This window comes from Temnothorax longispinosus, chromosome 2 (genome assembly GCF_030848805.1).
Source record: "Temnothorax longispinosus isolate EJ_2023e chromosome 2, Tlon_JGU_v1, whole genome shotgun sequence".
In the NCBI taxonomy this organism is placed as follows: Eukaryota; Metazoa; Arthropoda; class Insecta; order Hymenoptera; family Formicidae; genus Temnothorax; species Temnothorax longispinosus.
This window is the reverse complement of record NC_092359.1, coordinates 8,260,150-8,287,172: the sequence shown is the minus strand read 5'-3', so window position 1 is coordinate 8,287,172 and position 27,023 is coordinate 8,260,150. Positions and strand designations below refer to the sequence as shown.

At 41.4% G+C, this 27,023-nt stretch overlaps 1 protein-coding gene across 2 annotated transcripts in view; it reads right to left on the bottom strand.

Annotated features, from left to right (window-relative positions):
- Window positions 1–663: 663 nt before the first annotated feature.
- Window positions 664–27,023, bottom strand: part of LOC139808344 (retinal homeobox protein Rx1) — a 46,380-nt gene continuing 20,020 nt past the window's right edge. The window contains exons 3-5 of one of the 2 annotated variants that reach the window (XM_071770219.1): window positions 4,159–4,256; window positions 3,885–4,063; window positions 664–3,618 (exon numbers count right to left, since the gene is read on the bottom strand). In XM_071770219.1, coding sequence (XP_071626320.1) covers window positions 3,437–3,618; window positions 3,885–4,063; window positions 4,159–4,256 — 459 coding nt within the window. In that variant the 3' untranslated portion in view covers window positions 664–3,436. The remainder of the gene's footprint in view (window positions 3,619–3,884; window positions 4,064–4,158; window positions 4,257–27,023) is intronic. The other variant, XM_071770220.1, reaches the window with a different exon arrangement.

The window sequence follows — 27,023 nt, the reverse complement described above, 5'->3', positions numbered from 1 at the left end:
ATCGCCAATTCTTGACTGTTTTAGCGTTAACGGATTCTTCGTGTTCTAACAAATCTTCAGTTTTAATTAAACTCGAAGATAGACGAATGATAGCCTTCTACCGGTTGCAACTCTCTCCCTCCTTCTTTCTCTTCTCGGAAATGAATTAAGACTTAATTAAAGTCGTTCTTTGATATGTTAATTCCTTTGCAAATATGTATTACTTTCTCCGTAGGAATTAAAATTTTCACAGTATACATCTCAGACTGATTTGCAACTAGCGCATGAAAGGTGCAATCTAATAAGGATTAGCTGTGCTATAATAAATTACAGTAAATTTCTTGATTGATGTAAATAAATAAATGAAAGTAATGAATATAAGTCAGTGACTCTTCGAGATCTGAAGCTAATAATTACTTAAAAGAATCTAACAAAAAAATATATTATCAAATTAAAATATTGAAAAAAATAAGTTTTTTACAAGTTTATGAAATTTATAAATTAAAAAAATTGACAAGTATTTCTCTTTTTAAGTATTTATAAAATTATTATGCATTGTTATACAATTATCTCATGAACTTTGAGGTTTTATTACGTTTTTCACATACTGGCTACATTTTTTATATGAAGGGTCTTGGATTTAAGGAGAGGAAAACATTGACGGTGAGAAAATATTGTAAAGTATTTGTCATTCCATTTTAATATATTATCATCGTTTGTATTTTTATTTCAATAAAGGAGGCCCTGTCTTCAAACGATATGGTACGATTAAATATGTACATCGAATTTTATTCTGTCACGAGCGGGTATATATACAAATAGACGTTCGGGAAGTGACTAACTACGTTTCTTCGTTCTCTACGAGTGTCTCGTTTACGGACCGCGGAGGCTGATCGCCATCGCTCGCGAAACGATCCGAGTATCGGTGAAACACGGTCTGCAAAATCGTGAGTATATGTTAAAAATGGCCAGTAGCTATACATCAAGATCAATATATTGAGTTATATAGGGAAGAGACTTATCATTTTGCTAAAAATCTGTGTCACACGATAAAAAATACGCGGAATGCACTATAGTTACACGAATTAACGAAAGTGTTAACATAAGAACTCATGGAGATCTTAAGATTTTCATATTTGAGAGAATAATACCTTGCACCTTACGATTTTGCACATCGCGAGTCGAGTTTCGCGTCAATCATTACACAACACGTTGACCGGAAATGACGTGGCGAATCCTCCTCCGCTCTCTCCTGGAATTTACATACCACAATGGCGTCTAGATAATATGCACAATTCTTTGCCTTAACGTATTAATACTGCAGAATATTGTTTATGTCAAAATTCACTTTTCTCGCCTCCGTGCGTCTTTACCCTAATATTCTACAAGAGATATTTCGCTAGTTTCGCTGATCGGCGATTGACGACCGCCGTCGAGTTCGTGAGCGCCGTTGCCGATTCAGGAGGTTCCCAAGGGACCGACCGACATCCGGTTTATGCTAACGATTTAGGTTTAACCGAACGCTTCGGTCGCGCGCGTATTTTGCTATTATGTAGGTTTGTACGCAACTTGCCTCGAGTTGCTAGGAGATATTCGGCCGACGAGCGCGAATCGGACATATTTTGCGAGGTGTTACTCGATTTGATCAGATTTATTGATCGTTTACAGTATCCGTATATCAAGCAAGGTCCTTTTTTGCTCGTTGCTTCGCACGTGTGTTGCCTGATTACCGAGTATCCTATATATCTGCTGCTGTTACGCAAGATATTCGATGATAGGCATAACTGTTGGGTAAATCGATTTCTTGTTGAGTAAACGAATTTCTTGTTGAAAACTAAAACAAATTGTTCTTTTCCTATTTTTTTCGTCATTTATTGCGACGTATAGTTAATGCAAGTTTGAACGAGAAAAATAGAGACTCGATCGAAATTCCATTTTCAATGCGGATTTGAACGTTTATGCGTAGAATATCTGAATTATCACTTTACACACGGTCTAAGTAGATAATTGATTAAAAGCGACAGCTATTTATTATCTCTCTAAATGACCTACGCGTACTAAGTGATAATTTAAATATCCCGTACATAAATCAATACTAGCTCATTGACGTTTGTTCACATATTCGATGACCGTAAAATAATATAATTATTTTATGTGAGTTATCATTGGCTAGTTTCCCATATCTCAATTATTCGCGTAGTATCGATTAATACGGAATGTATTTGTGCATCATGGAATATTTCTCGCCTCATACTGCGTCTCGAAATCGTCGCCTTGCAGTTTTATAAATTCAATATTCGTGAAGAAATGAAAAGTTGATAACCTATTTAGAAATAAATTAAAAAAAATTTGTCACACATTTATTCTCATGACGATATTAATTAATATCCGCACATTTGCACCTGCGTTATATTGCTTTATAAAATTAAATTTGACAACAAAGTCATATGTATACATAATTATCAAGAGCCGAATATTTACTTCCTTTAAAAACTATTCGAGTACTTTTTATGGTAATATGTATACACGTTATATACTTTTCTATTCGCGGTTTGAAAAATAATTTCGCGTGAGACTCGACACACAAGTTTGCAATAAACGTATCGTGAATAATAACGGCAAGTTGATCAAAATTGATCTTCTTTGTCCTCACTTCAGTCAACAAGTTTGCGCAACACAATTCCTTTTATCTATTGCACAATGCCGATTTGGAGCGAGCCCCGAGTAAATTTTTCACACGAATACAATCCGTTCGAAAATCTTTCGTCAGATTAAAAACACGCGCTGTACATATTTTTGTTATAATCGGTCGGCTGCCGTTGTTACCAAAGCATCACAATAACACAAATCCCTAAGAAATGACTTAATCTTGTAGATATTTCCTAGGCATATTTTATACTTTTCGTGCTGTTTCAGATAAAAATTTAACTTTCCACATTGACATTGTTTTCATAGGACTGATCTCAGTGATTAGTCCATTTTCAACCGCGCGTGAACACATGCTCATTGATCATAGATACCTGCCAATTATCACATTGATAGTCTCTACAATCGTCGAAAATACCCACCGATCCGTCGACCGTTGCAATATTAATCTCTTTGATTTAATATGTCAGCAATGTACATCAGATCGTCCATTGGTAACTGTTGGTATCAAGAACAAGATCCCTTTTCAATCAGGTTCACTCCCAAACACACACAAACGGACGATCGCCTTTTCTTCTTGCCTAGCTTCTTGTACTTTTGGCATGTCCAGCACCGTCGCGTCGATGATTTTCCTCTTCCGTCACGGAACGAACTCTCTCGCCCTCGTCGGTCGATATACCGTTCGCGCTGCTCAGGCGACTCCTCGCGATCTTGAGTGTCTTTGGGCGAAGGATTGCTCGCTCGCTCGTCACGCCGTCACGAGCGTGAGGCTGGCAGCGGTGCGCGCCCTTGGCGTATCTTCAGTTAACCTTCAGACCATCTGCAGGCCTTTGGTGATGCTCTCGACGTGCTCCTTGGCCCGCATCCTGAGCGCTTGGATACTCGAGGTACGAGGATCGTGTCCCGGCGGACTTGGCGGCGGTGGTTGCACGTGGCCGCCGGCACTTATGCTCGCCATACTGCTGGCCAGCGACCCTGCGAACAATGCGATTTCTACTTCTCGTTGGTATGCTCGAAGAACGTAGAAATGCTGACTAACTCATACTTTGCATATCGCGGTTAAAGCATACTTTACATTGCAAAAATTGTCGTGTAGTATACTTTGATATTAGAGAGTTTAATTTTCTTAATAAATATTATTTCTTTGTTTCAATTTTATATTCTCAGATGTACGGATGTTTTAAATATATTACACATAATAAATTAACTGCGTTATGCTTAGCAAGAGGTGACACAGGTGGATTAGAAATAATTGTTACCTGGAACGGAGTTGGCCACGGCGCCGACATTTGGCGGTGATGGTAATCGCCTGGGAGACGTCAGGTAACTGGGATATCCCGTGTGAGGCGCAGCGAGGAAACCGGGAAGCGCGCTGAGCAATCCTGGCGGCGCGAGCCAAGGATCCCCTGGCAGACCGAGAGCTGGACCGGCAACGTTCCTGAAACGATATATCTCCGCGCTGTAGTTGTTACGTATTCAATATGTCACAGGGGTTTATGTGACACTAGCTTTTTGTTAACGATTTGAACGTACCTCATATTAGCAGCGTGATGGTATTCGCTCAAGCCTAGTCTCGCAGCCTCCATTTTCTCCTGTCTGCGCCACTTGGCTCGTCTGTTCTGAAACCAGACCTGGAACATAACGCGTAACGACAATTTATCATTTATTCAATTGGAATAACGTGGGGATGATATAAATGTAAACGACGAAACAAACGTACATTTCGCTTCGATAGAAATTTATGGGATACTTTGCGAGCATGCAATACAGTTTATCGCTCTTCCCGCCTTCAAGTGATAAGTGACAATATTGGCCGTATTTAATATTTTGTGAGCTTAATTTCGCAAATTCATTAAGCTCGCTACAACGTTTGGCTCGACGTAAGTCGGGAACAATGGCGGCACAAACTCTCATTAGCCGCTGAGACGCGATAATGGTAACGTGTCACTACCGTATACTTGAGGAAGAGGGCACCCTCCTTTCTTCCCATTCTTCCCGCCCCGATCTCAACAGCAGACTCGAGGTATCGCTTTTGACTTTGCAGAATGTTCGATTTCTCTCTACTACTATTTTCTTTTATTACTACTACTACGATTTTCTTACTGCTATGATCGTAGTTTTTTTATAAGAGAGAGAGAGGGAGAGAGAGCTAAAACAATATTCTTTTTTTAGGAGAATTTATATTTTAATTATATACCTATTTATCAATTATATTTTAAATATTTATTCAATTATTTTACAACAAGAAAAAACCTAAAGAATAGAACAATAAAAAATTTATTGAAATTGTTTAAAATACTCAGTGAGAAAATACTCAGAGGAAAAAGAAAAAGTTTCGACCTTTTTATTATTAGGTATCGCTGTGTGTTAGTATTTTGTATCACAAATATTATTAATACAATTAAATGTCTATTAAAGCAACATAATTTTTAATATATAAACTTGTATATAAATAATTCCTTGAAAAATTTTAGTTAAATCGGTTGTTCTACATTTATTCGTATATTAATAAAGAAGAAGAAGAAGAAATTCGCACATTAAATAACCTTATTAAAAAAGGACTTTTTGCCAATCTGATTAAGTATGCACATTTATAGTCGTTAGAACTCTAATTTAATATCGAAAACATGGTCATAATTGGTCTGATAGAGTTCCCCGAACAAACATCCGCGTCGTTACATTTCTGAGATTGACATTAGCACTTCTGGTTGAACTAGTTTCGACTAAAGAAGGGTCGCATTTGCTTTGCTCCGACAGAGATCGATCATTTGTAAAAATCTAGCCGCGAGAAAGTAGGCGAAAATGAGCAAGATAGTAACAGTAAGTCAAAGCAAAGTGAAAAAAAGTAGCGGTAAGGAAAGAGAGAAGAGAGATTCAGAGGATTCGATAGAAAATGGAGTTCCTTTGGCGGGGTGCAATCATGCGGAGGGCGAGAAAAGTGGCTGCCAAGACTTTTCTTTTTTGCACTCTCTCTCTCTCTCTCTCTCTCTTTCTCTCTGTCTCTCTGAGACTTTCTCTCTCTTCCGTATATTTCTCGACTTCTGCTCCAAAAGGAGGGTTGCAGAAATGTCTTTCTTTGGGCGGGTCTCCTAAGTCCAACCCTGAAAACGGTGTTGGCTAAGAAAAGGGGGGGCCAAGAAGAGGGTCGGTCGGCGTAAAGATTGGAGGGTGTGAGAGGGGGGTCCACCCTTCCATCGGCATTAAGAGGGTAACGAGCCCGTGGGGCGAAATCGAAAGTGAGCGAGCAACGCGACGTGACGCGACGCGGTGCGCCTCCAAGGTGGACCCAAGGAGGGAAGGAAAACGCCGGAGGGAGTACCCCGGCTCGCCGTGACGGCTCTCTCGGCCATGTTGATTTCTTTATTGTAACATGGCTGCTGTTGGCAGCTCGCTTAAGTCTATTGCGTTAAGAGCCGATGCTATCGGGGTCTCGGCTTATGAATTATTCAGTCTCGGCCGAGATGTGCCTTGGTATAAGGCCCACCGGGTGCCCCGTCCGTGACGAATTCACACGCAGCGGCGTGGTAAGCGTGAACCATCCAGGCTGCGATCCATTGGCGATCGAATCTCGGTTTTTGCTTCGGCAGTCTTAATGCTTAAGATCGGACAACTAACGATGAGCAATCAATTCCAGCTTCTCCACGGTAGCTGACAGCGAACGGTTGGAGGATAATTGTTTATACGCGAATTACTCCTGACCTCGGTTTCCCTGCTATAGTATACACTTTGACGCGATCATTAATAGGCCCCTAGAGTGAAAAGTTACGAATTCAATGTAAATGTAAAGGCATTTTAACTTGAGTGGTGTCTTAATTAAGATATTTCAACAAGGATTACAATCTTAACGCGCGTGAAAAATGAAATGAATATTATCCAAGATAAAAATAATAAGTAACAACACGAAACTAACAAAATCATGTCCCATATCGTCGCGCACGCTCTTGAAATTAGCTCTTCGCAAATTTGTTTATTAATAGGCGACGTAAAAATTCCTCCGACGCCTCCGAAATCGGTGATAGGGTGAGGTGTCGCGTTCGAATAACGAGACGACTAGCAAATTGAATATTACCGTCGGGAATGAGTGGCGGTGAATCGTCAGGAACGGAGAAAGAGTATATGCGGAAGGAGAGAGAGAGAAAGAGAGAGCGAGAGACACAGAGAAAAACGCGGAAACGAAGTGAAACGAAGACGGGGTTAAACGTCGGAGGCATCACCCGAGGTTTGGAGCTCGATGCAAGAGGAGGAAGGGGGGAAGGGAGAGGGGAAAGGGGAGGAAAGAGGGTTGCGGGGGAGTGGATATCGGAGCATTCCCGGGCTCATCAGGATGATATTCCGCTCTCGAGAACGAGAAGCAATTTTCTTTCCTGGCTCCGTGGATGAGAAAAGGCTACGGACAAGATGCCACGCCGAAATGATGGGAAAATAAGCGAATTTCCCTTCGTATCTCTTATATATCCTTTTCCATCTCGTACCATCTTGCCTCCCTTCCCCTCCCCTTCCGCAGTCTTCTCCCAGTCTCTTTCTCTCTCTTTCTTTCTCTCTTTCTCTCTCTGCATCCTGCGCCTCACCGTAACGTTTCGTCTCTTCGTCTTGTTCGCCGAGGACCGACTTTAGCGGCGAGAGAGCGAGCGCTCTCTCGTTCTCGCTTCTCTCGCGGAAATATAAAGAACAGGGCTAACGCGGCTTAATCTTTTTAGGTCGTAAATTTATTAGAGCAGGTACTTCCACCTTTTCCGCCCGTCTCCGCCGATGTCCTTCTTCTTATCCCTCTCTCTTTCTCGCTCTCCCTTCTCCCTCCCTCGGTCCTCTTCCTACCCAACCCGACCAGCCGGCGACGATCCTCGGCAATGATATTGCGAAGGTAAACTCGCTTAGACGGTTTAAATGCAAGAAAATTGAAATAAAATGGAAGTAATTCCGAGATTAAAATTGGACGTCGTTCCGTTGTCGCTGAGAAGCGGCGACACTTTTTCGTGCCCCTTCCCTCCCTCACCGTGCCCCGCTTCCTCCTTGGCGTGTTAGTCTCTGTGAGGATTTTACGCGGCACACACTCTCGCCCGAGAAACTTCGTGATGTCGGAGTTGCATAATTTGCAAGATTTCGCTGGAAGGTTGACGCGCGGATAAGAGGGCTAATTATCATTATCGCGTTAATGCGCAAGTAACATAACGGAATAACAGTCCCGACTCTTTTGCATAGAATCGTTGAATCCGATGTGAAGAGTGTGGCTGATAAACGTCACGCAATTGACGCAATTTAAAAAAATAAATTATAAATGATACATCGCGTAAATGTTATGATACTGTATAATCTTTTCCACGAAATGAAAAGAGAAAAATAAAGATCTTACCAGGTCATTTGCTAGATCTCAAAACATTTTATTCCAAGACAGTTTTCAATTTAATAAATCAATTTGCTATTTCTTGCGTAGGCGCATGTGCGCCAGTCGACCTGGATGCGCATTTGTTATCTAACATGCGAAAAATATAAATGTATTAGATGTACGTGTTTTTGGTGACTGGACGTAAGAATAAAGAGTAACTCTTGTTCTCTTTGGTAACATACGGTGACAAGCACTCGGCGAGCAAGAAGCATATCGCGCCGAAAATCACTCTCGAACTCTATCTGTCGCACGAGCTTTTTTTTCTCTTACCCTGCACACGTACGTGCACGTATACGATCGCCTCTCATTTCTCTCTCCCTTTCCCTCCCTCGCTGTTTCTCTCTCTCGCTCTCCGTCTCTCCGATGAAACGCATCGTTCCGGGACGATGGTCGCTTTATATTCGACGGCGGCTCTCGTCGAATTCGGATTAGCGCCAGCAAAAAGGTATTCGAGGTGTTCACGCCACGTCGAGTTCATTGTTGCCGTTCGGAGTATTAACAGATTTCGGGGCATTGTTCCCCCGTGGTGGTGGCGGCTTGTGAGGCCGCTGACAGAGTCGCGCGGGTACGCGCGAAGACGTCGCGGTACATCGTGGTGGCGTCGATTTTCAGGGACACGATGGGGATTTGTGTCGAAAACGTACCAATTAGAAACTTTCATGCTCTAATTAATATTTTAATAAATTCAGAAGGGAGGTATATAAATCACTTATAAACCATTTATTACTTATAATTAAACCATGCCATTTTTGCTGCGTAATAATAATGACGCACTGTAATGACAGAATAACACATCCAAGAAATAGGAAATTGTTATCGAAACATTTATATTAAATTTAGAAGTGTGAGAGAGCGGAATTTAAGAGAAACAAAGCTCACTAGATAAGAGATAAAGAATAAATTATGTTTAGAATAATTGATATTGATAGCAATACAACAGCACAATAGACGCAATAATGTTAACATCCATGAAACATGAAAAAGAATTGTTTCTTTTTTTAGCAAAACTCTCGTATTTCACACTGCCTAATACTCGCACGAGATCGCGGCTCGATGAAAGTCGAAGGTGGGCCAAGTCGTGCGAGATGGATATTAAAACCTTTACGATGGGAGAGATTAATGTGTCTTCCTATTAGTGCTCTGCGCAAAATCGGGATGACGTTGATATCGACGTCTTTCCTACAGGACGCTGATAGTTCACGGGCGTTTTACGGGCGCAGTGCGGGGTCAAACATGCATGAATTATTTATTTTCTCACACCGTAGCGCGTCACGCGAGAAACTTAATTGAATTGACAATACTTCAGTGTATCAGCAAAATCCTTTTTTGCATGAGGGAGCAGCTGCTAATTTTTTCACTGAATAAGTCACATAATACGCTTTTCAGTTCTCCAATCTCATATTAAATATTGAGTTAGATCCAGCAAGTTTTCTCTACTGAAGAAAAATTATCGAATAGTATTTCATCCTCTTCGATGAAGAAAAATTATCGGAACAATTTTTATCGTTTTTTTGTTAATTTGCACAATCGTTTAAAGCTCGTTAATATTTCCTGCATGTAGCTCGTTATCAAGTAGATTCCACAACCTAATTTTAAGAATCAGCTGATGCATGCGACATTCGGATATTTAAAGTAATACACATCGTGTCTTAATTACTATACACGTCATTAATATTATCAGAAATATTAAGTATTCTTTGCTGATCAAAGTGACATTTTTAATATTATTTCTATATAAAAATTATACTTGCGATTCAGCAGTGACTTTTTATGTATGAAGAGATATCTCGTTATCTGATGTGATAATGTGTGAAATTAGTCTTAATTTAACATATATTGACATATCTTTTTCAGAAAACATTTGTGAATAAAATTGTTATCACTATTAATTAAAAACTATTAAAGATCAAGCGGTGCAAAATTATGACTTCTAATTCGGAATTTAAGATATCTGTTCTAGATATAATTAGTCTTATAGATATTACAGATGTAACATATAATTATTCTTATAGATATTACCAGATATTACAGATGTAATAAAATGAGATTAAACTATCGATTTCTTCATTTTCTTTCGTGGCAGTGCTAGAAAGAAATAAAGCGTTGAATCCCGGTTAGTTAACGTTTAGATGATGTTTCGTAGCCGATCATTTCTGATTATTTCGATTATCTTCTACTCGTTTAAAGGATTACCCCTAGTTCTTGAGAGCAACACGCTGATAATGGATCGACTGTTACGCGTGCACGGTAGACGTACGTTCAACAACCGTAATCATCGATGTTAATAGCCCTAGCTAAAAAAGGCCAACACAACGCTACCACTAATCCGCGGACAAGGAAAAAGACGAGGTTATTTTTCTTCCGGGTGTATTACAAGTCTATCAAAGCCCTATCGTCGGTACACTACGACAATTGCGGATAGAAGAGAGGAGAGAGGGAAGAGAGGGGGAACAGAGGGTGAAAAGGGCGCGCGCGCGAGAGAGAGATAGAGAGAGAGAGAGAGACGGAAGAGGGGACACGTTTCGAATATAAGCCTAGATTCCGGTCCAGGGTACCGCGGTATGCATAGAGAAGGGAGATGTTTGGAGAGGGTTGGAGTCTATTATTCACCGCGCTTTTTATGTCCCCCATCTCCTTCTCTACTTCTCTTTCTTTCTCTCTTTCTCTCTCTCCCCCGTGCTGTTCCCCCTTCTCTGCTTCAGCCCTGTCAAACTGTCGGCCAAATTCAATCCTATGCAGTCGTTCTCATTTTGCTCTTCTTCTCTAATTGTAAACTCCGTTTGTATACGCGGGTTCAACTGCTTCGGTTGAATCGTCGTTAATTGATAGTCCTTCATTAATTATGTTGGTTTACACAAACATGTGAGATAAATTGCAAGTTTATTATTTTAATGCTTCTTTTTGTACGTAGGCTACTTTATTATATTTAAGTGTACGAGTGTTATAACATAAGAATTTGTTATTATAATCAATACTTTTATTATAATCAAACTATCAACTTGAGATGAAAAAAGAAAGAAATTTAATAAATATTTAATTTATAGTAAAACAAGTAATTGCAAAAGAGCAATGAAGAATATGATAAATATGATATAGGGTTCAAGAGAACAAAAATACAGTCAACGTGGTCGAAGAAATAATTGTAATTGAAAAATTAAATTATCATAAGTGTAACTTTAGCGGAAATTTCTTACGAGTTTCTTTCTGTTTATTATCTTATATATATATATATATTTATTTATTTATAAAATTATATAACAATTAAACAAATTGATGTTTTTTTTGTGTTTGGTAATTCAAAGATCGTATTTTCTTTTTGAAGTGAACCAGCTGCGATTTTACATAACACCAGGTATATGTCCATTCTTACAATTCTTAGAGATCTTCTGGTATGGCATAAGTGAGCACCGCTGGCGGCGTCCTCCAATAAAGCCACCCCTGTCGTTGCGTGTAATCACCCTTAAACACTCCAACACCCCGACCTAACCCCGTCGTACTGCGATACAATACTAATGTGTTACAAATAACATCCCAAACACGAGGCGATTTCACTTTTACAATGCGACTAAACGGCTCGCCGTTCACGGATACGCCACGGATCGTCCGTTTGTTGTTCTCGAGTGGTATACCTCGCATCGCACAATGATTTCGTTGGATGATCCTCAGATAACAAGAACTACGAGAACTTTTGTCACAAAGTCACAAAAATTTCAATGCATTAGATGCGAATATTTTCTTATCCTGTACATCATTCTATATTTGACAAATAATCGCATTAAAAATGTATGAAATAGTATAATGTCAAGTTATTTGATGCTTAAAATTTAAACGTAAATGTCAAACAATCATTTGATTAATAAATAATTATTAAAAAATCAGACATATTTAGATAATCATTTAGTATTACAACAGCTTAACAATTTTATAACAATTGAGACGCAAACGTTATACATTGTAGTTATTAATATCAAGTATTAAAAATATTATGATAAAATTTCAATTTTATAATGATATTTTCCTCACAGATGTAATATTCCATTTTCTCATCTCTAACTATTATTGCATTTCTTCAAATAAAAAGTCAGGAATTTATTTTATTTTAATGGACAACAATGAAATCATTAAATAAACGAATTTTTCGGCATTCTGCAATTCTTAAAAAATTAGTCACAATGTGCAATACGTGAACAACGCTTTCGAGTAGCGCGTGCGGGATGGGGACCGGCAGGGTGGCGTGAATGAGAGACCGCGTAGAAATTCGACAAATTAGCCGTATGGTCCGCGTATTTTGACACCGTACCCACATTGTCTGGCCTGATCGTTGTATTTTCTCGCTATACACGCTCTCGCGGCGACGAGATCGGCTCCGAGTGAATGCATCTTTTGTGCAGGAAGCTATTTACCAGACAATATGTTTGCGCCCAAAACGAGGCTTTCAAACGGATCTCTGCGTATGTGCGCGAGCTTTTGTCATTTGTGCAAAGTTCGGAGGAAAGCTCTGTGAAGTCGCCGATCGGAACGATGATGACTTTCCGGATTCTCTTTTTTTCTCCTCGTATTCGGAATACCACAGATATGTGTACACAAGTAACATCTTTTTAATTCCGCTGAGCCAAATCCGTCACTATATATAATACAATCTCCATTTGCGCGTTACATTCTTTTCCTCGCGTTATACATATACATTTACAGTGGATTACATCACAACATCACGAACGATAGTAAGATAATGATAATAAGAAAAGAAACATTTAGTTAACTTTGGTTAGCGTTAACAGGGAAGTCGAAGGAATTAGACTCGAGAGAGAATTAGACCCCGGGAACTTGATCGCGGCGCGCGCGAGCATTTAACGCTATTAAATCACGTCTGTGCTTTCGAAATTACGCTACGTCGTGCATTCACAGTAGCAACGCCATCGTTTCGCGTTTCGCGGCTGTGTGTTCTGCCGCATACAATCCTGGTGACTGTACCGCAATTAAGACTGCTCGTTTATAGAGACACTCATCAGAGTCTGGCCAATGCGCCACTTTCAGTGAATCCCCTTTTCTCCCCTCCTGCCCTCTCACTTTCTCTCTCTTTCTCTCTTTCTGTAGATTACTTTCAGTTAAATGAAATTAACATAAAATACCATTTATATTGGATTGCAAACAGCTAAATAGAATAAAATCACGTGCTCACTGCTAATTATAGGTATCACAAATGTAATGTTTATGATTTCTTATCGTCACCCGAGTCGAAATTTTTCTCCTATTTCAGTTCCTTAAATATAATTAACAGAGCAGCAAAGACAAATAACATTTTATAGTGATTAACTCTAACTGCACTATTTACTTTTGTCGCTCTTTTAACATTTTATTATAATTCTTTTAAGTTAATTTCTTGCCAGTACAATCAATATACTTTTTCTTTTAGCGCTTTCTCACATACGCTATTTTGCAAAGTACCATTACGTTTTAAGACATTTGTGGCAAACAATTCTAATTTTCACCGCCGCTTCTTTCAACGGAAAACAACGGGGGAAAAGAGAATTCGCAAAAACACGGGGAAGAAAAAGTCTCGGCGGTGGAAAAAAAATGCGAGCGAGATATAAAAGAAACACGGTCGCGATCGGCGTAAGTGCGCTGCACGTGAAAATCCGTCGCCGATGTAATAACTCTAATAACTCGTAATAAAGCCCGGGTGGAGTCGTATTAGCGTCAGAAGCACGCGTGGGCGCACAAAGGGCGGCCGCCCTCGACAAACACTGTGACTTTTGATGATTATTAACTTCATGGGCCAGCCACGGTCGACCGGGAGATGGGTATGCAGAGGAGGAAAGGACCGGAGTGGTGGAAAAGGACGGGAGATGGGGTGGAGGCGAAGGGTGTAGGCCGTAGACAGTAATCTGTTGCCCCGGAGGCTTTCTGGTCCTGGTTGAAGCCTCCCCTCTCTCTCTCTCTCTCTCATCCTCTCCATAGCCCTTCCTTCTACCTTCCACGTGCCCGCCCTTCGTGGCTCTTCGCTCGTACTTCTGCCCCTACCTCTGCCCGACGCCTGGGAACCAAATTAATAGTTGGTTCTGCCTGGATATATCTCGAATTCGTTGTATTCCCCGGCGAGAGAGTGACCCCGAGCTTCCCTTCCTTCCTTCCTTCCTTCTCTCTGCACGTGAATACATGTCGCGCGTGGGCTCTGCCTGCACGTGTGTGTGTGTGTGTGTGTGTTTACGTGTGCGTTTGTCGGTCTCTTCTCCGGCTGCGTTTGACATCGGTTACTCGTTAAAGGGCTGCGAGATGCCTCGATAAAGCGGGGGCTCTTTCGTAGTCGAATAGCTTTAATCAAACGGGATTTGGAAATTGATAATTGGCACGATCTCTCTACGTCAGGGTCGTTTGAGAGAGAACTTTTAACGGGATCGAGCGCTCCGGTGCCAGGCATTCCCCGAGATACAACCTTGCACCTTTCGAAGAATCGTGGCATGATTGCACAGTTCGTATCAAATTTACTTGGCCGTTTTCCGATGAATATAATATGGATTATTCACGTGGCGGACAAAAATTTTTATTAATATATTTATATATTAATCACATTTGTTAATCGTTGTGTGGATCGATTAAATGAAATTTAACGAAATCACTCAAACAAATCTTTCAAGAATCCGTTTTCTATATGTTATTCTTTTAAATTGATCATATTCTAGGCGATTTTATTTTGATAATTCCAGCGTTTATAAATTTCCATTTTTTTTTTTTCATTTATTTTCTGTGTCGAATTAGTAGGAAAAGTATGGTATCGTTCCTGTTTCAACGCCGGACACGGCAACGATAAACGATATTGGGAAACGATCCAAGATGGACATGTTTATCCGTCGGACAATTCGTCTCGTCTTTATCGCAGTATCTCCGCGCGAACACGGTAGTTTAACGTTACTAATCCTACGGCCGCTATATTGCTACGCCGCCGTGCACGCGTGATACCCGGGACGGAGGGATACCTGCGCGATCCTCTACGACTCGAAATCTCAAACTGTTGAAACGGATATATTTTCACGGGGTGACATTCATCCCCGCCTGTGTAGAGGCTCGCCCCGGCCTGCCTTTGTAAGGGATCCCACCACGGCTGCAGTCTGCATCTATGCGCATGCAGCGCGGCGGCGAGAAATCCGATCTTAGAGAGCACCGTGGAAAAAAAGAGAGACGAGCCAATAAGGTCCCTGTGGATATCCCGCCGGGGGTGAGCGGGGAGGGGAGAGTGCTGCCGGTGCTCTGAAGGTACCCCCGATGGAATTGAATACGTTTGTACCTGGGCCCGCGACAATGGCCGCCGTAATTCGATTACAAGGACCGCCAGCTAATTGTTAATTGCCGGCCTCAGGACCGACAGAACGCCGACAACGGCTTCATAATGTTATATGCGATATTAAAACGAGCAGGCACGTACCGAATGTACCGTGTGTCCTACATGGAAGCTCCTCCGCCCACTCGTGACGCAGAAAGAAGCGGCGAGTAGTCAAGAGAGCCCCCTCCGTGGGAAATCCTTTGCTATTTTCCCGTCTTATTAATCCTCAATTAGCGTGGTACGTCTTCCGCTACTGGCACGGCGGTTTTACGTCCGTAAAATCTAAAGAATGAATTGTTCTTCCTGTCAGATACAATTGTCTAGATTGAATGTTTAAAAGAATACCAGCTTCCTTCATTGATGTCGAAGCAATACGCCGGGTTTGTACTGCAAATACATTTTTAAGTAAATTTTTTTCGCGTTTGTAATTTGTAAAGCGGTAAAATTTTACATTTTCTCAAACTTTACGATACCATGTACATTTATCGAAAATATTAAATCGATATTAACGTAAATTATATAAAGATAATTAAAAATTGGAATAAGAAGATTTGATTGAGTCATGTTAAATTTATAGGGTCAAGCAGCAATTTACAATACAATATAGGATAAAGAGGCGCTATTTGAGTCAGTTAAAGAAAAAAATCGGATAAAAAATTTTCAAGACAAAAAACCAAAAAGCCTCTCCCTGTCTTGAAAATTTTTTATCCGATTTTTTCTTTAACTGGCATAAATAACTTTTCCTTACTCTAAACGATGTCGCACCTATAAGAAAGATCAAATCAACGAACAGATAATACGTCATCTCCTTGACAAATACTCTCGATTAGATCTTTGTTCTAATCGTTTTAGTAATTTGCGCGAACAAATGGTACGGGGGACCAATACGCTTTTCTCTCCAGACACTTTTCGTGCTTATCGGCGATAGCTACGGCGCGTGCACCCTTATAGTGTTTAACAGCTAATCTGCCAAATGAAGTGTTTTTGTGTTTGAGCACAACACTTCGTCTCAATAGAGGAGCAAAACCGCCCTCGGGAAAAGGGTTGCTCCGACATGATTGATGCTCGAGGGGGCAGGGCGAGGGTCTCCCAACCCTTTTTAGTCAAGCGCTAAACGGAGTGCTTAATTGAGCCACAGACCTCAGAACCTTGGACAGCTAATCTTCCGAAGATATCAACGGGAAACGGCGGACTCCGTCTTCCGTGCCGTCGACTAACCTTTGGCTTTATTTGCCCCGAACGTTTTAAGTTTTTTTGTCAAATGATCGAGAGTCGAAACACCGAAACTTTATTTGATTTTACCACCATCGCGAATACTCGCTTTGAATCTCACTGATCAAATCGACATTTCTTCACGTAAATTAATTAAGCTCCGTACTAGAAAATAAATGATACGATTTTAATATTTTTTGTGCGTGTTACTTTTTCCTTAATTTTATTTCTTTTGTCTTCTATATTTTAACTTACATTCCTGTATGTGTTTTAGTTATTACATCACTTTTTATTAATAAAAGGTACAAATGTTATTTGTCGAATGATAAGTCAACATAATAGAAAGCTGATGAATGTTTCTTGAGAGAATACACGTGTAACGAGCTACGAAAGGAAGACTTGCGACTTTCAGTCTCAGATTCCATATTATTCGCTATCTAATTTCGTCTGTGTCCCCAGATAGATTTTTCATCGCGTGTACCCTGCCCGATTGAAACCGCCCTTCGCGTCAGGCCGCAACAAGGTGGTGTGCGTACGCACGTGTGTGTGTGTGTGTGTGTGTGTGTGTGTGTTTGCGTGCGTGCGTGTGTGTGTACGCGAGGAACGAAAGGACGAACACTGCCCCGTAATGGAGTTTCCAAATATTCGGGGAGCCCTCGCTCAATTTCGAACAATTTGCATTTAGGGTGAAGTGCAATTAATAGAAGCGGGGTGTTGTCCCGCGCCATTCCACGCCTATTAACACTATATTCCGCGGGAGTTTAGCATATCGAGGGTGCAATATTGAGTTACGCGACAGTAATTATAATACTCGTTAGACGGCGCTGCGACGGAGTTCGTTCTCTCCGCGGTCTGCGCGAGGATCGAAGGACGTGTTTCCTCCTCGGCTCCGAGCTCTGAGGCTTCTGGCAGTCTGCTACGGGAGAGAGCATAACGAAAGTCACAAACAACGCGCGCCATATTTTGTCGGCTGCATTAACAATTTCTATTTAATTACAGTCAGTGTTTCCACTACATTGCGAGTATTGTCGTGCCGGCAATTACCGTTGACTCATTCTCAACTGTCGCTTAATTTCTAACGACAGAAGGATTTCCGCGCGATACGCTTAACGGGAATATTTATTAACATTTATTAAACGTATTTTATCGCTGAATATTTTTGCCCCGATTTTCTTATCTCCCCTCTTTGAATGATAAAAATGGAAAGAGTTACATTGCACCTCAATGTGTGAGAGATAAATAAAAATTTCAATTTACACGAAATGATACAATTTTAATTTTGCGTGATCTTCACGCGTGATAAAAAGGCGTATTATGGAAACGGTACTCGTTGGCTGAAACCGATTCAGCCAATTTCAATTGCGACGGATCGCGTGGCAACGCTACGAGTAATCGAGCCGATTAATTCGCGCAATGATTCCGCTGCAAATTTCTGAATCCACGCAATTTTTGTCCCGTCCGCCTCGGAAGCCAATCGCGTCCCGCCGTCTGATTTATTCTCACGCGTTTATCACGGTGACTCGATTACGCGATCGCGCGACACATTTCCACCGTGCGCGCTCCTTTCCTCCCTCGAGTCCCGCCCGAAGGAACGACGCCCGTCCCTTTATTTTTTTTTCTCTCCTGCGGGCGCCCTCCGTCGCGCGCGCGGGGCAGGTGTCGTCGCTCCCACGATCTTCGCTATTTCCCGCCGGGCCATTTTCCCCGCTCGCGGGGCTTTTCGCGCCTAGCGCCGGGCCATTATCTTATTTTCCGCTTGGAAACATCGCACCCACAAGAAAAACGATCCCGAGTAGGAGGCGTGAGGGGCGCAGGGCGGACGAAAGGGGCGGCCATCGGACCGGGGGAGATCGGGGGAAGTGCTTTCGCGTAATAACATTTGTATCCGCGAGCGCCTTTCTTCTCTGATATCGAGCCGGGCGTTTTATCCCTGGCTAACGCGGGAAACTCCCTGACCCGACGCCTCCGGAATTTTCCGTGTCGGAATTAGAAAGCGCGTTATTGGCGCCATTACCGTCCGGCAAGAAGCAAGTCTTCCGTCGGCGATAAGGGAGAGCGATAAAACGAGAGGCGCTGCTTGTAACCTTCGTTGATGTAATTAGCGATGAGCATAACGAGGCTTTGCGACTTCCACTTCACTCTCTCTCGGCGACTCTTTTACTTCTTTGTAATTATTGTTGAACGGCATCAGAATTGAATAAATAATTGAACCATCTGTCATATTGTAATTTCCTGTAGGATACTTTTATACAGTTGCTATTTTTTTGCAATCTTTTGAAATAAATGTTTTTTAACTGTCAATGTATCAAGCTTCTATTAATTTTCAGTGCCAGCTGCGGGTGCTAAGAAAGTCGCGATTGAAAAATGTAACTTTATACGTATACCTTACAATTGGAGGTAAGGAATATCGTATCTCCAGTTTTTGTCAAAGTGGAGTTGATACATTTTTCAATATACCAGGAGCTTAAATTGTATAATGGTAAAAGGTCTTATATCTATTATTACTAGTTCCTAATGGCCAGTCTACAATGAGTCGTTAGTCGTTAGTCAGATGTCGGAAGAAATAGTCATAAGCGTATCGTAAGGCAATCGGAAGTCATGTAATCGGTGATCGTAAGAGATGGCATTTGGCCAATCGCTTATTACGATCGCTGATTAGAGACTTTCGATCGCCTTACGATACGTTTATGACTTTTTCCGACTCTCTTCCGACATCTGACTAACGACTCATTGTATAGACTGGCCATAAGATATAATGTTTAGAAAAAGTCGTAATGAAAATTTTCATAATTTTGGTCAGGTACAGCGCGTTATTGGCAGTTGTACTATAATATTAAACATATCAGTTAAGTTATTTTATTAAATCTTCAAAAAAATGCCCCATTTTCTTATTTGAAATTTTAAACCTTGTTTTCTCTGAATTCATAATAATAGAGATACAATATTCTTTATTTCTAAGGTACAGATATATCTCCAGGTTCGTCCATTTACGTTACCGACTTGTGTTATATCGAAAAGAGAAAATATTTGTCTACTTTGTGCGATATGTTTGGAGATTATTGACCGCGACGTTTACGCGAACATTAGTTTGATTTATGTATTACGGCTGGCAACAGATTCAGGTGCCATTAGTCGACCGTGACCTCGTGCGAGAATTCTCACCGCGTATTGCGTGGTAAACAGGTTTATGGTGTGCTCGCGTATAGGTATTAATATCGCAGCGAAAGCTCACTGGTCTCGGTTGGTTGACTGTGCGAGGGGTACGTGAGAATCGCGCCCCTCCCCCCATGTAAACCATGGACCATGGGGGATTACTTAATCCGCTTGACGGGGTCCTCGCGAAAATTGCGGCGATTCGTTTGGAGGAAATGCGACGCATATTTGAGTAAATAAACACGATTCGAATCAATTGAAATGCTACAAAATTTAACGCGTTAAAGCATGTAATAAAAGCAAAGAAATGAAATAAAATAAAAAATAATAAAACATGTTTTGCTTTATCTTCCTTTGCGTCTAACACATAAGTGGAAAAAAAACAGACGGATAAATAAGAGGAAACATTGTTCTTAATATTTATCGGTTATCGTTGCGCACGTCGGTGATCACTGCAATTTGATTTGCCGGACACGATTCAAGCACGTCAGCGTATGTGCGTTGTTAACGTCACCGGCGCCGATAAATTCCGCCATGCGGAAAGAGTGCGAGCAAACGCAAATTATTACTCGATTTTGCGAGCGCGGAGCGACAAAAAGTTTTAATTTTCATGAGGTGACATTTAACGTGAAAAAAAAACTAAATAAATAAGCGATCCGCCCGTCAATTTTTTAATTCTCTCTCCACTCCCTCGTTCGTGGCATGTTGCATGCGCAATTGCGCTCTCGCTGCGTCGCGCCGCGTCGCGTCGCGCAGAGAAATTCGCGGCAGTAGCCATGGTTACGCCCGTTCCGCCGACGGGTTGGGCGGAGGCGGCGTGCGTGACTAATTTGACACCCCGTAGATATAGGTGCGCCCCAGACAGTCACCTGCGATTCGTGCCAGGCTCGTGTCAGTGCTAACGATCACGATTCGGCCTCTAATAATCCCGAATTAAACGCTCCGATAAGCGCTTTCGCTATCGACTGTTGGGAAAAGGATGCCGCCGAATCCGCCGCAAGATCCTGGTAGCCATGCGAACAATCAGTGTTGTGCCGGTTAGCCTTTAAATACTGTTACGGTCAGACATCAATTAATTAGCAGCTATGTACAAAATATCGTAGAAATGAATCGCGATCCTAAAATACAAAGTGCAAAAGACAAAGCAGTACTTCGCATGTCCAATATTTTTACATCAATTGCATGTATTTGAGATGCTACTCAGCTTTAATCAGTTAATTAGCGATTAATGCAGTATTATGCTTTCTATGAATGTGCATATATATCTAAAGTATTTAGATTACAATTTAATTTTGAGAAGATAAATGTTGCAAATTATAACGTACTACAATCTAAAAGTAACTTTGATAACAAGTAGTAAATTTTTGTACAAATAGTAATTATATTGTTGTCTGTGCGTAGCGAAAATGTACGTTTCGAAATAAATGTTTGCGTTAAATACCACTAAATATTGCAGCATTAAATTTATTTGTCGAGCGTTTAACGCAGATGTGTGCGAATGCATGCATCTTCGAGCGAGGTTTCCATGCCGACATGCCGGTAAATAATGTTAAACGGCGCCGTGTGAAGGGGTATATTCCATCTGCACCCCTTTATTATGTCGGCATTGCCTCGCCGTGGTATCATTTTTCTGTCGCGGGAAACCCTGGCGCATTATTGTAACCTGCGCGAGGGGAGCTGGTCACCGCCTTTGAGATATGAAGAATGCTGAAAATGATACAGACCCCAAGCCGTAAAGAGAACATCTCTGGAAAAGGAGCAAAAAGAAAATGTGCGAGATTCTATAACGCAAATGAATAGCTCGTCTAATCCAGAAAAAAGTTGCGTCATATAATTTCCCTTAAAATAATGTATCGTTCTTGCTTTTGTCTCACGTTTAGTTTACCTTCCATAAATTGAGCGAAATTACAGTAGTTACAATTACAGCTACAATTCACACTTCACACGTCTGATTCAATTAGAACTTCTGACCGACAAAGTTTTATCATCGGATATAGACAATTGTTTCGAGGTCACGTGAAAATTACCAATGATGTTAAATCGTTTAATGGCCGTACCGAGGGGAGACATTAGCAATATTCCCGCGTTTATTGATAAAAAAGAACAGCGCGCAACCGACACGACCCGAATTTCCTTCCGGATAATGCAGGAAGGTATATGGAAGATCGTTTTTTTAATTGCTCTTTTGAAAGCTGTTAGAAGGCCATCGGCAACCTCGATATCAGGCTCGCGACCTCTCTTCGAGCCCGGGATTGCCATAGTTTTCACCGTCCCGCCGAATCGTTTTAAATTTTTCCGCGCCGTTGTGTGGGGCCATCGAAAAAAATTGTAATCGAATTGGAGTATTTTTCCAATTGGCAATCGTCGAGCGGCCGGACATGGAACGATGGGCATCCAACCGCGTCCTCTCTCGCTCGCTTTATTCACCCCCCCCCCCTCGCCACCTCTCCGTCCACCCGCGACCATCCCACGCTCCTCCACCCCCTTGCTCAGTACCGAATTAGTTGGCCTACCGCGAAAAATCAATCTCTCCGTTTTTTTCCGCCTGCCCGGTAGATTCGTCGACAACACCACCGTCGATTCCACTGTCCGCAGTCAAAGCAAAAATTTACAGATACCATCGACCCCCTCCCTCTCTTATCCATACGGACATATCGTCGCGTTTTACTCCTACAAAGTGCTCCGTAAGCTTTACACGTAAATTTTTAGAATGGTATTGTTTATATACAGTGACTCACGAAGCTGATCAAGTGTATTATCTACGACTAAATGATTCGAAGAAGGCAAACGATTTTTTTTAATAGCAACTTATAAACAAATATCTAAGAATTCTCTTTCTGTCTTTCTTGGTACAGACATCTTCATTTGTAAATTTTAAAAATAAATTCGTAACAATAGTAGGATTTGTGATCAGTTTCATGCGAGTCGCTGTATTTATATAATAAATATAATATATAAATAAATAAAAAATATATGTAGGTAATAAATCAAATGATGGGTATTTAAAATTCTCATCCGTCAATATTCTTCTCAATTTTCAAAGCGTCATTATTGTATCGACTCATTTACAAAGCTACAAATATACTTTTCCTCTTTCTTCCCCATAATATATGAGAAAATATAAAAATAAGCAGAATAGTCGAACGATAAAAATAACGTTGAATAAAATTGTTATACCGAAGCCGCAGGACTGCTCTTTTAAACTACTAAAGTTGCGGCTGCAAGACGATAAAGCGCAGATGTCGTATTTATCAAAACGCATGCGGAACACGAATTACTCGCCGAAATAAAGTCGACACCGGCACGCGAGGTAATAATTCCCCAGTGAGAGCCGGTGCCGTCAAAGTGCAATCGACTCCATGCAACGGGAACAAAATTCTGTTTTCATTGAAAACGCCGAGACGGATAGGACAGTGAGTTTTCACGGTACCCCCAAGGAGCTCAATTTTTTTTCTCTTTCCGATATTATCAGAATCTTTGAGATAAAATGTTATTGTGTAAAGAGTAAAATGAAAGAAAATCTTACTCAGATAGATATTATTTTCTATTTACAATTGAGTTTCACTTTATTTAATGCGTACCAGACGAAAAATAGTTATAAATTTGAAAACGGTTTGCTAAGTTTTTCAGTAATTAAGGTTTTGATGATCGCGTTCGTACTGCTTATTGGTGGAACCGTCGCTATATTCCATTCGACATCGCGCTCTTGCGGGTTACGTGACAAACTTTTAAAAGGTCTGCAGGTGTGCTTCCTGCCGGGGTTAATTCCGGTAAGTGTTTCCACCGAAACGCCCGGTGGCTCGGTATCGATTTCGGGCAAGTCGGCCGGCAAATCGCCGAATTAGTCGGCTATCGTTTATTTTTTCGACGTGGCTCTCTCGCGATCGCGTGACAGGCGAGTAATGCGCGCGGGCTCGCCCCGACAATGGGTCCATAATAATATAATAGATCGCCGTGTAGTTTCGCCGGCGTTTTGGCACACGAAAACCGATAAAAAGCGAGACTCGAAACGGAAATGACTTTTAGTGCTACGCTGAAATTAGATTATCATCGAACGAGGAGACATTACGGCTAAGGGAATATGAATGCCAGTTTCAACGTTGCTAACGCATCACGAGAAGAAAATATCGTGAAATATTGGATATTAATTTAAGTTCCTTTAATTTTAACACGACGTGATAACACAGTTTCAAAAAAATGATATCTTGTCTAGATCAATCATCAATAAGGCAAAAGGTCGGTGGTCAATTACGCGAATCTGTCAGCTATTGTTATTACCTTAACTGTTCCTTTTCAGATTTTTGACATTTTTTATTTTGATTTGCTCGCAAAGCGAACAATTGCCGAGAATATCTAGAATAACGTTGGCCGGATTTTGTTTCGTAAAATCTACATAACAGATCTCTCACGAGAGAGATGCTCTTTGACGATCGTGATGTACGATCGTGCAAGGAAGTGCAGGATTCCGGAATGAAATTTTTATTGTCGCGATAAAAGTGGAAAAGAGGCAGAGGGCCCATGAAGCTATACGTAAATGTGGGGGACCTCGCCGAGGTCGGGGCATCGGCAGTCGGGGCGCGTAGTCGAAGAATCGAAGCTACAAAACGGTTAGTAATTTACGAGCGAGCCCGCGCTCGTAAATCTAACCGAGTGAAGTTGCATTACCCAATTCCATTTATCTCTTTGAAAAGATGCGGCTTCCCGTATAATTCCCGAGCTTTTATTCCCTTTTACATTTTCTGCAATCTATTTTTCGATTTAGTACGCAAACAAACATTACGCGCGATTTAAAGCTAAACCATTTGCCCATTAATTGATCCGGGGCGAAATATTTTTGTCGCAAGCGTATAAAATAATGTACTTTTAACGAACAACAAACACAGCAGGTGTTTAAAACCGTGCGTGTGTGTTACATTCTTTTAAAATCCGCCGTTCCCGTTCCATCGGGCAAAATTGAAATAAAAACAGATCCTATTACAAATTCTACAAAAATGTTGGCTAAAATGTCGCGCGGCAAACATGTAACAGTAATTGTTATTAAAGTTTTATTGTATACCAGTAAACAACTTAAAATCAATAATTCTACAAGCGTATGTGTGTGACGTAAGATTTTCTTCTCTATTACAGACAGTGCGATTAATTTGGAAATATCGAATCACCGATTCAAGATTAATTAATTCGAGTTGTTCGCGATTCAACTTTCGTAACGCCGTGCGTAACGCAATTTTGCGTATCCCCAAAAGCGATGATGACGATTACGACACGGTGAGAGCGGCGTTAACTTACGCGTGACCTGCTCGCGCACACGTGTGCGCACCGGATCGAGAAAAGCTCGGAAAACGCGCGGCGCTTTTCCGATGACAATCAGACCGCAGCGACCGCCGACGGAATCCCGTCCGCGTTCCGCCACGCCCAATAAAAACCCCCTCCGCCCTCCCGAGCCCCGTTTTCCACCCCTGCTCATCCCCCGTCCCTTCCGAAACCATCTCGTCGAGCGGCCTAATAAATCCGACAGACGAGATTGGCGTGCGCTATCAATTAAAAATGATGAAACCGAACGGCGCGGCGCGGCGCGCGGCTCGCCGCGACCGGGCGAGCGGATAGAGAGCAAGGGCCCGCTTGCATCGCGAGCAAAGCTGATTCCACAACCGCCTTGTCCGCTCTGGCGTAATAAGCTTAAGCGATTAGGTATACCTTGGGGGCGGCCTGAGACGGTTGCGGTGCCACGGGTTAGCGAGAGACGCGGGGGGTGGTGAAAATAAACGAGAGAACAAGACGCACGCGGACCCGTGTGGACCCGTGTACGTAAAAAACTGGGAAAAAGCGCTCCGCGCGGAAGGAAGAACCGGGACGGCGCCGCGGCGCGGCGCGAGAGAAGACGGGGCGAGAGCGTGTCGGCAGCTCACGGTGGGTTTTAAACGCAATTTAAATTTTTAATTGCGAGTCCGTCGACCCCGAGGTACGACGCCTCCCTCGTCCTCACGCGGCACGCTGACGTTTTGTTCCAGAGCGCAGATCCGTGTTTGCTTAAACATTCCTTTTTTTCCCGAATTTCCTCGACACTGACTGGACGAATATAGTCTCGTACGTATAGTCTCTTGTGCGACGCAAGAAATAAAAAATTCTAAAATATCTCCAAATCTCGTATAAATAACAGTATAAATATATTTTGGCACGATTATTATCTATGTGTGTGTCAATCATTATAACTCAATTTTATGTCGAGGATTGAAGCCTGTTGTTACATTACCCTGACGAGATAAAAATAATACGAGTGTAACACGCATACGTTGTATTTATTCTGGCTTCTTAATAACGCATTTTTTTTTACATATTTGATTATTTTTGAGTGTAAATATATTTTATAGTTGGAATGATTTTTTGTAAAAACATATATCATTAGCTTTTTTTCTTCAGTGTCTTACATTACAGTACTATACTTATATCTATATTATATTACTAGCATTCGCGAAATAATTTACAAAATAATTTTATTCTTATATAAACCTACACATTATAATTAGTCACAGGGTAATTTTTCTGTGTACTTAACTTGTACTGCTAATTATTCACCTATCGTCTATTCGACGCAGGAAAGTACAAGAGAGATGATTTATAGGGCAACTTTATTACTGGGGCGGCGTGCTTATCTCGCAATATAAACTGCTTGTTAATTGCGACAATAAAGGCTCCAGCTTTCTAAGAGACAGACGGGTCATACCTCGCCTATTTCCATGCCGCCGTTTTACCCTTCTTGATGCCCATCTATAATCCACTTAAGGCACGAAGATAATTCCTACGTTTCTCGCATTGCGTGTTTAATGGTAACTCTAACGAGCCGAATGCCCGCGACACTACGAATTAGCGTGGTCGCCTCGATAAAGCCCTAATTGCAATCGACGCGTAATCTTAACCATCGCCGGCAGGCGAGAGCCCTTCGCGCGGCAATGGAAACTTAAGGCGGGCGCGCTCGGTAAAAATCAATTCCGCGTTCGAGGAGGTAGAAAGAAAAAGCAGGTGCTCGTAAGGCTGCCGGCCGGGTTATTATCCCATGTTGCCGAGAGAGCCCCGCCCAATAGCGTAAAAAAGTGGCGATGCTGACGAGGTCTGTATACCGAGATCTCCTACGGGCCCTTTTTCTGACCCTTTTAAGCCTTCATCTCTTGGAGCAGTTTGAGCAAAAAAGGAGTTTGTAAGAAATTTATAAAGGTAACTATTGTTATCACTCTCCCATATAACAATTTGCAAATGTACTAATCCGGAAATTAATTATTTTGCAGAAAAAATACTTGATTAATCTCCTTGCATATTATTTAATTATTTTTACTTTAC